This window comes from Sinocyclocheilus grahami, unplaced genomic scaffold, assembly GCF_001515645.1.
Source record: "Sinocyclocheilus grahami isolate Dianchi unplaced genomic scaffold, SAMN03320097.WGS_v1.1 scaffold636.1, whole genome shotgun sequence".
NCBI lineage: Eukaryota > Metazoa > Chordata > Actinopteri > Cypriniformes > Cyprinidae > Sinocyclocheilus > Sinocyclocheilus grahami.
The window spans coordinates 209,309-223,447 of record NW_015505815.1 but is presented as its reverse complement, the minus strand read 5'-3'; the positions used below and the strand labels follow the sequence as shown (position 1 = coordinate 223,447).

The 14,139-nt window shown below is 42.0% G+C and overlaps 1 protein-coding gene across 1 annotated transcript in view; it reads left to right on the top strand.

Moving 5' to 3' along the window:
• Positions 1 to 14,107, top strand: part of LOC107558219 (gastrula zinc finger protein XlCGF8.2DB-like) — a 27,958-nt gene extending 13,851 nt beyond the window's left edge. Inside the window, exon 2 of the mRNA XM_016241850.1 lies at positions 12,760 to 14,107. Coding sequence (XP_016097336.1) covers positions 12,760 to 13,589 — 830 coding nt within the window. The 3' untranslated portion in view covers positions 13,590 to 14,107. The remainder of the gene's footprint in view (positions 1 to 12,759) is intronic.
• The last annotated feature ends 32 nt before the right edge of the window (positions 14,108 to 14,139 follow it).

The window sequence follows — 14,139 nt, the reverse complement described above, 5'->3', positions numbered from 1 at the left end:
CCCAAATGTGCACGCAAAGAAAGAAGGCGTGGTTTCAGGAACAGCAGTCGTGTTGATGCAGCCATGTCAGGGAGACGCTGTGTGTTTCAGTGCGAAAGCAAAAGCACTTTATTTGGCCTTCCGGAAGTAGATGCAATTAGGAATCATTGGTTAAGATTTATTTACAACAGTACAGCACAACCCAGATGTTCGAATTTGTGCAACGCATTTTATGGAGGACAGTTTTTTGAACCTAGAAGAGCACAAGGCTGGCTGCTTTTCCCGGTGAGAGGGTTCAACACCCGCACTTTTTCTGCAGTTTTTCCGCAGTTTTGCAAAAATGCCTTACTACAGTCGCTCAATGGTTATTTACATGTACTTTGAATGAGTGTTTATGCTTTCGAGGTTTTTAAATAAGCTTGCTGTAAAAATAAGCACTAAGTAATATTATTACTATTATGTCAGAAGTCACTGGAGTTACACCCACTAAGTTGCAAAAAGAGTTAAGAGTGGCAGAGTTAGTATTCAGTTTGAATGTAGTGAAAACGCTAGGTTGAATACTTTATTGGCTACTCATCAGTTAAATATTTAGCATCTTATATTCTGAGTAAATGTGACATTTTTGTCAGAATTTCTAAAAAAAAAATCCATCATGATGAGTGTTGTTTTCTACAAAGGGGCTGGTTAGTGTTAGTTAGCAACGACAAAACCAGTTTTCCTTACAAATGTATAGATAGACAGACAGCCGGTTAGACAGATGGATCGCCACTCGTACATTAAAAAGAAGGTGTGAAAGATATGTAGTCCTGCTTACTGTGTATTAGGCCACTGCTTAACAATATTTTAAGAAATCGTCTTGATACATTAAAGATTAAATTAAAATGCAGAAATTAAATTGGGATTCCCCCTCTGAAACTCGGATCTACTTGCTCATGATAACTTACTGGGTTACTGAGTTAACCTCATTTCTGCAGTTGCAACATATGGAGGTGGTCTTGATAGTCTATAATACAACAGATTAAATACAACACAGCAATAATATACACAATGGCCTGAAGAAAATGGGTGTTCATTCAAAGAAGGTTTTCCTATGAATTAATTAGTAGAACAGTCCATTTCTCGTGTGCATTTGTACCCCTTGTTTCTGGAGAATGCAGCTGAGAGTCGGCTCGCATTCCACAAGGTTGTAAATGTATCGGGTTACCATGAAACCAGGGTCTTGTTCGGCGTCCTGGGGTGTTACAAAGTATTTGTGAAATCTAGCTAACAAAATATATATTGTGTGTTGGAGTGGTCCAGACGCTACACCACCTTCAAGAGCACACTCCTTCCAGTCTCTCACCATCTGGTCTACCATTCACTACACTGGACTTACCAGACTCTGTTTATGCTATTTACCTGTCGCTACTTACCCTTAGATTCCAAGGTTCCTCCTACGTTGTTCTCCTTTGCTCCAAGATTACGAACCCTCGGCAATCCTGCTAAGGAAACCCATCTTCTGGACTCGGCTAAGATTCATTGAACTGTCAATTGAACTGGATACTCACCCATCACTGCTTCAATCATTGTGCTTCATCTAAACCTGTCAATAAACCTGCTTATCATTCATTAACCTGTTGTCTCTGGCTTGATCTGTGACAGAAGACCGGACCATAAAAAAATTATGACTGCTGAAGATAAGCTGTGGGGTTTGCGGCAGGCCGATCGGAGGTTGGAATGGTATGTGGAGGATTTTCTTGAGCTAGTTAACCAGCTGAGCTGGCACAACGCTGATCTTGGTGCATGCTTTCTGCTGGGAACCTGGACGACGAGAGGATCCGCTGCGATCTTACCGTCTCGGATTTTCCCCTGATCGAGCTGATTAATCTCATACTTTTTTTAAAAAATGGTTCTAACTTCGAAGTTGATGAAGTTATGGAACATCCCAAGCCTTGTCGTCCAGCCCCCTCTGAAGCACGCCGTGTCTCGCCAGCTCACCTCAGGCCAGGAACCCCCACATACTGCACCAATGGCTCGGACTGGCTACCCAACCCCAAATACCCCTGTATCCTCCAAAGCTCCACCCTCGTCCTCAGCCCAGAACGCCGGCTGCTCCCAAGTCAAGCCCGCCGGCTGCCGCCGATGTCAAGCCTGCCAGCCGCGGCTCACACAATCCCTCCGGTCGTTCCTGTGGCAAGCCTACCGGCCGCCCAATTCACCCCTAACCAAAAGAGGAGGATGAGGAGAAAGGGACTGTTCTCTGCCATCATCCCTGCCCCTGAGCTCGCTCCAGCCCCGGCTCCAGCCCCAGAGCTCGCTCCAGTGCTGGCTCCTCCTAAGCGCTTCACAGTTCCCGAGTATGGCCCACAGAGGGCTCCTGATCCCCAGTTAAGCCCAGGGAGGGCTCCAGTCCCTGGTTTTGGCCAAAATTCTGAGCCTGTAAGCGTCTCCAAGTATTTTTTGGAAGGGGGTAGTAGGGCTCCAGTCATAGGGGCTGGGGCCGCGGCCTCTGAGGCTGCTTTGCCATGGCCCCCTGAACTACCTGCTTCACCTTGGCCTCCTGAGCTCCCTGATCCGCCCTGGAGGCCTCCTGTGTCTCCGTCTTGGACCAGCCTCCAGGGTGCCCACCCCCCCTCCTCAGTGGCTGTTATGGCGCGGGACATGCCTTCCGGGAGGGGGAGGTAATGTCAGGGAGTCTCTGTCACCAGCTTTGGACTCCATACCCCAGAATCCCCCCCGGCTCAAACCTGTTCAGTCACAATCACCACTCACTCCAGATCACCTGTACCTGCCGTCTCCAATCAAGCCACCTTCAAAAGCACACTCCTTCCAGTCTCTCCCCGTCTGGTCTACCGTTCACTACACTGGACTTACCAGACTCTGTTTATGCTATTTACCCGTCTTTACTTACCCTTAGATTCCAAGATTCCTCCTACGTTGTTCTCCTTTGCTCCAAGATCAAGAACACTCAGCAATCCTGCTAAGGAAACCCATCTTCTGGACTCAGCTACGGTTCATAGAACTGTCAATTGAACTGGATACTCACCCGTCACTGCTTCAATCATTGTGCTTCATCTAAACCGGTCAATAAACCTGCTTATCATTCATTAACCTGTTGTCTCCGGCTTGATCTGTGGTAGTTAGAATGTACTACCTTTTTTTTTTTAGTAAACAATGCAATATATTTTACTATCAATAAATTGTGTAAATATCAGGCAAGATTAACCCGAACCCTACTCTAAACTTAATTTACACATGGTTAGGTAATTTGCCTGAAATAAAAACTGAAATATTTAAAGAAAACTCATAAATGTTGTATATGGCATGTAACCAGCTGAGCACAACTTTCATTTCCTAGTTTAACCTTTTTGTTATGTATATTGACTGATAAACTGCAGATTCTGGCTTTTAAAAAGGTAGTTCTGGTGTGCGTATCAGGTACATTTGATTAATTCAACAGCCAGCTGACAAATGCATATCCTCTGCTAAATAATGGCCATGTTAACAACCTTGGTGCATGTTTGACAATTAACATATTAACACTGACAAGCACATTTAATTAAATGGACTCTTCAATGAAGAATAAGTAGCAACAAACAAACCATACATTGATCTGAATGAATCATGCAGTTGTAATAATTTTGACACATTATAATTACTTCTGAATAACTTCTCTCCAGCATTCTCCCTGAAAATGAACTGATCAATCACGTAAAGGTGTAGTGTGTGACAGAGAGACTCAATATTCAGGTAAAGTCATAAAGACAAACATTTCAGCTCTATGCCTTCTTCAGCGTGTTACATAGTTTTATCTTTCCACCCACTTATTAAACCACTGTGTTGACATCTACAAAAATAACCAATGTTATATCTCTAAACACACATGTGCAATTCATACAATGATTCAATAATATCCACTTTTTTAACACATTTTTTAAATTTAACTAATAACATATAAAACATGATTTAATCCTAATTGTAATATAAATTCTAAAGAGTCACATACAGTATTTGTACAATATAACAAACAAATAACATCAGCATAAATTACATAATCATAATACTCAAGATATACTCCACAGATATAAATTCAACCAATTATGTCTATTCAAAGAAAAACTAAAAAATCTAGTTCCTCATTCATGCCATTCGGTGCCAATGATTTAAGTTTATAAATCCAAAATGCTTTTCGTTTTAATAATTCTTTATCTATATTACCTCCTCTTTTTTAAAAAGAATTCATGTAAGATCATAAAAAAAAAATGTTTTGTTTTCTAGAGAGACTTTTTATAATATGTGGGTAAATATGTATTGGGATCAAAGGGATGCAGATGGGAAGCTATGTAATGCTAGAATAGAGTCAAATAATGCTTGAATAAAAAGAAAATAAAAGAATTATGAAGATTTGGTTTCACCCTGGCAGAGGTGTAAGAAAAACAGAAACATAAAAGGAGCAGGTTGCTGTGCCAGACATTAGACAACAAAGTGCAGGGGAGCTTATGAGGGGCAATATTTTATTAGCATTTTATTAGCCTGTGTATTAGAAACACAATTAATCTGAAGTCACAAGTCTAATAAGTTCACATATCACAGCCACATACGTTTTTTTATACATTTAAAAATATATCCATGTTTTTTTTTATGTTTGAGCTAGTATATCTCCATATTAATAAGAGTCTAAATAATTGTCATGAACAGTAATCCTTTAAGTGTCACGACACAGGCTAGGAGACACAGGTAATTGGTCAAACAAGGGTCTTTATTGAATGATACTATGGCGTGAATCAGGTGGTGACGGGAGGTGAGTGAAGCACACAGTGACAGGGCTCAGAGGGCTTAGCTTGCGGGAAGAGTTCTTTGTTTTCTTGTGGGAATCACGTGGAGCGGTGGAGAAACTGGAACGTCTGAGGTAGGAAACACACAGGTAATTAGAATGTGAGTCAGTCTAGGTTCAAGGATGTGAACGGTAGACCGGACATTGATCTTGTGTGAGGTGAGCACTGATATAGGGGAGCTTGATTAGCTGCAGCAGGTGTGGGGAATCAGAATGCATGTGATTGTGATCTTGTGAACGTCAGTGCTGATGACTGTGGTGACTGAAGTGACTGTGAATCTCTGACATTAAGTGTCAGCTTTACTAAATATATTTTTTCATGTCTAGTCAAAATGACTCCTAAGCAGCAACCTTCTATTTTGCATTTATGCCCCCCCTTTCCAAAATGGGGGATGCAAGAGAAGGGGTTTAGCTACAATAAAGTGAGAATATTTCTTTCAGTCAATGGTGTGTATGACGTCTCCATTTTTGCTCACAGTATTTTCAATCTGACAAAGGGACACTGAGGAGTCATTAGACACCAACCTAAATCCAGCATAGAGAGACTCAGTGAATGTGGAGGTGAATGTGTGTAAGTGTGTGAGTGTGTGTGTCAGAGATGCCATAGAAGGACAGACTGCTGGCTATCACTCGCTCCTTTCCTGCTGATTCCTTTATATGTCACTGATATATCAGCATATCCACTCCATTCAGCCTCCCAGTACCAGCGCCCAGACAGACTCTCTCTACACAGAACCTGGGGACACTCATCAAATCTGTCTGGATGCTCAGGATGCGGCTGCTCCTCTTCCACATGTCACCTTTCTGTTCTCCTCAGACAGAACAAGATGAGTGTTTGCTGTGTTTGGATCCAGTGTGAGATTACAGGCATCTGAACACAAGAAGAGATACATTTTTGTTGATCTCTTTATGTTAGGTGTCTTTCAACACTATGTACTTGTGTCCAAAAATTATTAGGTACAATGTACCTATTGTGGTAATGCTGAATTGGAAAACACTTTTGCTGCTATATAGGTGGGATACGGTTAAGGTGTAGGAGTAGGATCAACAGAAGTCGTGGCCTAATGGTTAGAGAGTCGGACTCGTAACCCAAAGGTTGCGGGTTCGAGTCTCGTACCGGCAGGGATTGTAGGTGGGGGGAGTGAATGTACAGTGCTCTCTCCCACCTTCAATACCGCAACTGAGGTGCCCTTGAGCAAGGCACCGAACCCCCAACTGCTCCCCGGGTGCCGCAGCATAAATTGACTTGACAGATGTATTTACAGAAATTAATTACACATGTACATTGGAAAAGAACATTGGGGTTGACAGATAAGGCTGGGTGTTCAGAGGCAGCCTCCTTGGCTGGGTCGGGACAGGACAAAAGTTCACAACCGACCTCCTTGGCAGTCACAAAGCAGTCACAAAGCACACAGAGAATTCACAAACGGCCTCTATAGCTGTGACAGGACAAGCAGGGAGTTCGCAAATGGCCTCTATAGCGGTGACAGGAAGTTCATAGACGGCCTCCTTGGCCGGAACAGGACAGGCAGAGTGATCGTAGACGGCCTCCTTGGCCGGAGCAGGACAGACTGAAAGTGAGTTGCTGGGCGCCACCACCACGCAAGGAACTGAGGCCAGTGTCGCCATCTCGGGAGGTTCTGCAGCCTGCGCCGCCACCTCTGAAGAGACTACAGTGGACACCATGGCCTCTGGGAGCACAGCAGTGGACACCGCTACCTCGGGGGGTTCTGCAGCGTAAGCCGCCCCCTCTGGAGAAGTTGTAGCCGGTGCCGCTACCTCTAGCAAATCGGCGGTGGAGTACGCAGCCCAGATGCACCATAAAGCGATCCCCATGTTGGGAAGCGTTACAGACAGAGGAAATAGTTCAGAAGCTGGAGGGCTTAAGAGCGCTGGTTTAGGGATGCCAGCTGCACGTGCCGACACCAGCGGTGGGTCCTCCACGCTGGAAGCCAGTCTGGGATACCGAAGAACTGACCTTGATATTCTGGATGTAACAGACAGGACGTGACACGACTCTGGATGATCGGCTGGGATGTGACGTGACGCTGAGACGTGACGAGGCTCTGGCAGATCAGCTGAGACTTGACTTGCCTCATGAAGATCAGCTGTGACTTGACGGGTCTCCTGAGGATCAGCTGTGACTTGACTTGACTTGACTCATGACGAGCAGTTGTGACTTGACTAGGCTCATGAAGATCCAACTCATAACTATCAGCTGTGACTTGACTAGACTCATGATCATAAACTGTGACTTGACTAGACTCATGAAAATGAATGGTGACTTGACCTGACTCGTGAAGATCAGCGGTGACTTGACTTGACTCGTGAAGTTCAATTGTGACTTGACGGGGCACTGTTGTGTCCGCCATTTTGTGATCAGGCTCCTCTGTCGCCGCCATTTTGTGAACGCAATCTAGTGCGGGGGCCATTACAGAAGTGAGTGTGGGGTTGCGTTCATCCGCGATACCCGCAGTGAATCGAGAGCCTACAGTCAATAAAGCAAAGTCCAAAAAACAACTCCGTGATGAACGAGGACCCTCGTGAACGAGTTTACATTTTAGCTGTTGATTAATGTCCTAGGGCTAGCGTAGGTCGATGAACGGCAAACAGAATCAGAAGGGACAAGACTAAATGGAGAAATCCAGGAAACCAGGCGAAGATCAGGAACCGAGAAAACAGGTCAGGTAAGGCAAGGCAAGACTAGACTAGATTAGACTAGACTAGACTAGACTAGGCTAGGCTGCTAACGAGGGCTCTGTAGAGTAGCTATCAAGAGATAGGTGCTAAACAATACTCGGCAGAGGGAAGGGATCAGAGTGAGTGTTAAATAGTGAGGGAGTGATATGAAACAGCTGGGTGCAATCAGTGTTGTGTGCAATCAGTGCTGTGAATGATGGGATATGTAGTCCGGGATGATATGCAACAGTGTGAGTGCGAGAGTCAATGAAAATGGGAAGGGTGACCTCTGATGGTTAGCCGACGGAAGTTCATGGACCGGATTCGTGACAGGCGTAGCGCAGTGCGTGTGACATCATTTCACCATCAGCAGCAGACATCTTGGGACTTCTCGCGCTCCTCAATTTTCCCGCTCAACTCATGTGCGCTACGATTACTAGGAGGACCTCAGAAGAGTGAGAGTGAGGCGAGGTGAGTGTAGCCAGTAATTCATGCTTCAGTTAAAACGTGAAATCCTGGTACATCCTATAATTATTTTACCAGTCATTAAGATCTTTCATTACATAACTGTTATTTTTATTTTGTGATGTTTCAAAAGGGATAAAAATATCTGTTCAATTTTATGCTACGTAATTTTTTTGAGTCCAAATTTACAATTAACGTACGCTAGCTGGGTAACTAACATTAACTTTATATTTTCTTCATCTTGAAAGTGTGATCGGTCTGCCATATTACATTTTCGATAACTGTTCGGTATAAAATTATTTTGGATTGTTGGTAGAAGTCACGTAAACTTTAAAACTTTGCATTTAAATAAATACAATTAAATTGTGTATGTTTTATGCAACTCAATAGTGGTTCACTCGACTGCCAAGCTAATTAGCAATTTGTTCGATGAAGATGCTGTAATGATTTTTTTTAAATGATTTTTTGTTTTACGTTAATATCACTTATGAGTGTGCATGTAGTCATATTTGTACTTTAGTTAATTAGAAAGTACATTGGAAATTGCCGTGCACATGCTTTATTGCTGTGCATGTATTAGCATGTGAAGTTTTGATTTTTGCAGTTGAACATGTTTATCTGTCAATTCTGTAATAATGAGAGCAGTACAATCCTAAATTTTGTGCAGCATGTGAAATTGCATACAAATATGCCTAATTCACAATTTAGATGTGGTGTGCCTGACTGCCCACATGTTTTCACTAAGTTTTCTTAATTGAAGTCCCACATATACAGACATCACAGCGAACATCGCAGGTTTGCTAAAGAGTGTCAGGCACAGATGTGTGATAAAACATTTAAATGCCATGTAGACTTTTGTGAAGTTCAATGTGCGACCCTAACACAGTTTTTGTCTCATTTGAAGAGCCATATTCAGTCAGGTCTGGAGATCCGGTGCCCATTTGGTTGCAACAAGACATTTAAGGTAAGATCTACATTCGCATCACATGTGCAGGGCTTAAAGTTCTCCGGCACCGTGAACTTTAGAATCCAAATGAAGAGTCGCAGCCCTGATGAATGGAGAAGCGTGACACGTTGAAAAGGCTGTGAGGTGCAATGGTCAAAGATGTCTATCTAGCGCATATTTAAATAGAAAAATGAATTAAAAAGCAGCGGAGCTTTGTAAACAGCTCAGAGTAATCATGTCATCCATAAGAACGATATGATTGCCAGAACAAATTTACCGGGATTTTTTAAAAGGTCCTCATCACACATGATCTCTTAAAGGTAACTTACCAGTAATTTACCAGTGAAGATCGGATGTGTGAAAGGGGCTAAACTATTCTTCTGCATATGCTGTGAGTTTAAATTGCTTAACGTTTATCTGGGAAAACAGTGTGCATTATTGCCAACACAGGAGAATACATCAACCTATTTCTAATTATGCCATTTATTGTACATCACGATTTCAAAAGAAAAGTTTCTGAGTTTGCATGTGGCCAAATATTAAAATGTAATGGATTTAAACATCATTTAAAGGGGTCATTTGATGCGATTTCAATGTTTCCTTTCTCTTTGGAGTGTTACAAGCTCTTTGCTGTGTGTTTCGTTGTGAAAGCGAAACTACTTTGTTTGGCCTTCCAAAAGAGGACACGACTAGAAATCAGTGAAATCAACACTGTTCTGGAACAGTTCAACCCAAATATTCAGATGTGTGCAGCGCATTTTGTGGAGGACGAGGACTGTTTCCTGGGAGAGTAGCCTACAATGCCGGTGTCTCTTTCTATAAAGTGGGGCAGTTCCAACTTTGCATAGCACTTGTTGTTTGTCACTTCTCCGATCACAAATGCAGACATGGTTTTATGTTTACGCAGCGCGATAAGCAACGCTACGCGTAAAAAGACAGTATAAGTCATTATAATCAGTAATTATGTCCCCACTGGATGCAACAAATGCCTCATTTATAATGGGTTTTACTGGTTTTGTCTCATCGCGCCGGGACACTGCATCACAGTATGGTGAGGGGTGTAACATTTCCGTCACACGCTTGAGGTATTCAGCCAATCACAACGCACTGGATAGCTGGCCAATCAGAGCACACCTTGCTTTTCAGAAAAAAATCAACTTGTAAAAATCAATGCGTTTCAGAAAGGCGGGGCATAGAGGAGAAACAATAATGTACAGTATGTGGAAAATAATGTGTTTTTTGAACCTTAAACCGTATAAACACATTTCATTACACCAAATACACAAAATAATGTTCTTTTTAGCAACATCATATGACCTCTTTAATCACGCTGTAAAGTGAAATGTCACCAGGCCATTGGTGCCCTCTGCAGGTATTTGTTATAATACATAATGTACTTAAGTTGGTTATGTTCATATTATGTATAGACAATTTTCCTGAAGTTGTGGATGAATGTCTTTTTCTAAGAAATGTAACCCTTTTCTATCTGAAACTGCAAGCCAGATTGCTATTACATGAGTCTACCATTCAAGGCGTTGTTGAAGAATTTCAAAATATCCATGCCATTGGGCAGTCTTATTTTCTTAGCAAACTGAGAGTAAAGCTTGCTTTGCTTGAATTATCAGAGGTGAGGATTAATGATGTTATTGATCAGTTGTCTAGGGAAGATTTGCTGACAGCTTGTAATAGTGGTGTTCTAAGTACAGCACAGAGGAGAAAGACTGCTTTCAAGCATTTTTCTAGGAGTTAGTGAAAGAAATGGGAAAGAGTGCTTTGCTCAGTATGTCCCAGTTAAACAGACCATCAGTGCTCTGTTTCAGTGCCAGTCTGTGAGGGATCAGTATGAACATTCTCTCTCTCTCACACACACTCACACATTCTCTCTCTCACACACACACACACACACTCACACATTCTCTCTCTCTCACACACACACACTCACACATTCTCTCTCTCTCACACACACACACTCTCTCTCTCTCTCTCTCTCTCTCTCTCTCTCACACACACATATATATTTCACCACGAATAAAACTGAATACCTAACCGAACTGTAAGTTTCTGAGCACTTTACAGGACTTTTATTTTGGTCTGGCGATGTGACGACATAAGGCTGCGCCGCGCTCCTGCGCCTGTGATTCGGCCGAAGAAAGGTTTGTGGTTTTAATCGTTTAAAGTGTAGAAATCAATAAAACGCGTTCAGTCTACTTAGAGTTTTTTTTACAAGCGATGTACAATGGACTATTTGTTATTGAATGCGACACTGGAATGCTTCACTTAACATTAATGCAGGCTTCTGTGTGAGTAACACCCCGCCGCACGTGAGTAACAGAGGCGCGGTCGCTCGCTGCAAACACGAGCTCTGGCTCTGGTACAGAAAACGTTTGACCTCTGTCATTGCCAACAAAGGATATATAACAAAGTATTGAGATTAAATTTTGTTATTGACCAAATACTTATTTTCCACCATAATTTGCAAATAAATTCTTTAAAAATCCTACAATGTGATTTTCTGGATTTTTTTTCCTCATTTTGTCTCATAGTTGAGGTATACCTATGATGAAAATTACAGGCCTCTCTCATCTTTTTAAGTGGGAGAACTTGCACAATTGGTGGCTGACTAAATACTTTTTTTCCCCACTGTATATATAGCATTATTTAAATGACTGGTAGAAAATATTTTGAAGTTGGCAGGTGTTTTTGTACCCTGTCTGCCCTCTTGCAGCTTTCTCTCTTTTCTTCTTTCATTTTTATTCAAAGGTTAGATATGACGTGACGTGATGTGTGGCCAAGTATGGTGTCCCATACTTTGAATTTGTGCTCTGTATTTAACCCATCCAAGGGCACACACACACAGCAGTGAACACACACACCCGGAGCAGTGGACAGCCATTTTTGCTGCGGCGCCCGGGTAGCAACTGGGGGTTCGGTGCCTTGTTCAAAGGCACCTTAGTCATGGTTATTGAAGGTGGAAGAGAGCTACAATTCCTGCTGTAATCTTTGGGTTACAATTCCGACTGTCTTAACCATTAGGCCACGACTGTCCCAATATTAAGTAAGTTACCAATCACGGCCTATAGTTCCTTAATATTAACTTCTTGTTTATTGAATTGTTGTATAACAGCAATATCACAAATTAAAACATGCTGATTTTAGAGAATAAAACAATTTTCATATGTTATAAAAAACAGGAACATTTTGTCTGACAATCCTGTTAATTATCGACACTGGTCCTACTTCTAAATCTATTAACATACCCCCAGGGACGCATCTATAGGGAGAAAAGCAGAGGACCTAATACTGAGCCTTGTGGCACTCAATACTTGTGTTTGAGGAGACGTCTCCTCATTTACACAAAGTGGTAGCGGTCGGATAGATGGGACCAAAACTGCTAATGCTTGATCACCAAAGCCAACATAATTCTCAAGCTATTCAAAAGAATGTTGTGGTCTGTGTTGTCAAACAGATCTAATGGCAAGAGAAGAGAAATGTAACTTTAATAAGCACAGTCTCTTTAAATTATGCCTGAAATATTGTTTTTTTACAAAACAACAGTTGAGAGGCAACATTTTTTCTAATATTTTAGATATGAATGGCAGATTTGGGATTGGTCTATAATGAACCTGTTATTCTGGGTCAAATTATAAAGGGTTTGATAACTGCAAGCTTGGGCGTGTCCTAAAGAAAGTAACGAGTTAAAAATATTGAGGTAATAGAATTCTGATAATACAGGTAACACCTCTTTCATAGCTTAGTGCATATAGGATCTAGCACACATGTTGGTTGAGATGCTTTAATGTTTTATATTATTTTTGATGTCTGTTGCTTTGGGCCATTAAACTGGGGTTAACTTGAATTTATCTTTTTCTTTCTTTAGACCTGATAACACTGAAAGAGGAGAGTGAAGAAATAAATGAAATGGAAGAGAAAGACCAGAAACGTGATTTCGTGATTGGAGAAAAATCCACAAAGACTAAGAAGACTTCCTTACGAAAAAGAGGTCAGAAGACAGAATCTAGCAGTTATTTCACCTGCCGTCAGTGTGGAAAGAGATTGACTAATAAACAAAACCTTGACGTCCACATGAGAATTCACAATGGAGAGAAGCCTTTTACCTGCCAACAGTGTGGAAAGTGTTTCACTCAAAAACAAAACCTTAAAGTCCACTTAAGAGTTCACACTGGAGAGAAGCCTTACAAATGCACTCAGTGTGGACAAGGTTTTACACATAAAGGAAACCTTAATGCCCACATGAGAATTCACAAAGGAGAGAACCCTTACAGCTGCAAACAATGTGGGAAGAGCTTCTCACGAAAAGAAAGTCTTAATGCCCACATGAGAAGTCACACTGGAGAGAAGCCGTTCATATGTGGTCAGTGTGGAAAGGGTTTGAGATGTAAAGAAACCCTGAATTGCCACATGAGGATTCACTCAGGAGAGAACTGTCTTGCATGTCATCAATGTGGAAAGAGTTTCAGTCATAAAAGAAGCCTAAATACTCACATTGTAATTCACACAGGAGAGAAGCCTTTCACCTGCCCTCAGTGTGGGAAGAGTTTCACACTTAAAGGAAACCTTAAGACTCACATGAGACTTCACACCGGCGAAAAGCCGTTCACATGTCTTCAGTGCAAGATAAGTTTCACATATCAAAGAGACCTGAAACATCATTTGCAAACTCATTCTGAAAATAAATTGCGAGTGTGACGAGGTTAACGAAAAGGAGCAATTAAAAAAATTGCCTTCGCATTCACTCTAGAGCAGGGCTATTCAATTGGCGGCCCGCGGGCCCAATCCGACCCGCCAATCATCTTCATCCGGCCCGAGGGAAGAGTACGCACAGGTCGCAAAAATGCCTTGAATGTTTTTGCACTAATTAATTTGTCCACAAGGTGGCATCACTGTCCCAGGCCGTGGTTTCACAGCCAAAAAAGAAAAGGAAGAGACGCAACAACAACAATCTACCGGAGACCGCAACATCAATAGACAGCAGTGTTGACAAGCACTTGTGTGAGAGGTTTATGAGATACACTCAACACTAGTTTAAACGAGTTTCAAGACAGTGTTATCGGTCATAACTTCTGCCGAGAAAGAGCGCAGACACTGAACGAAGATGATTATCAGATGGAGTACAGTTTGAAAGGTTGCGTGTTCGGCTGTACGCACACGCTGAGCAGCTTCAGACAAACGTCAGTCAACCAACAAAAACACACAATTATGCCAAAACTATAAAATACAATTTATAGTTTTTGAAGAT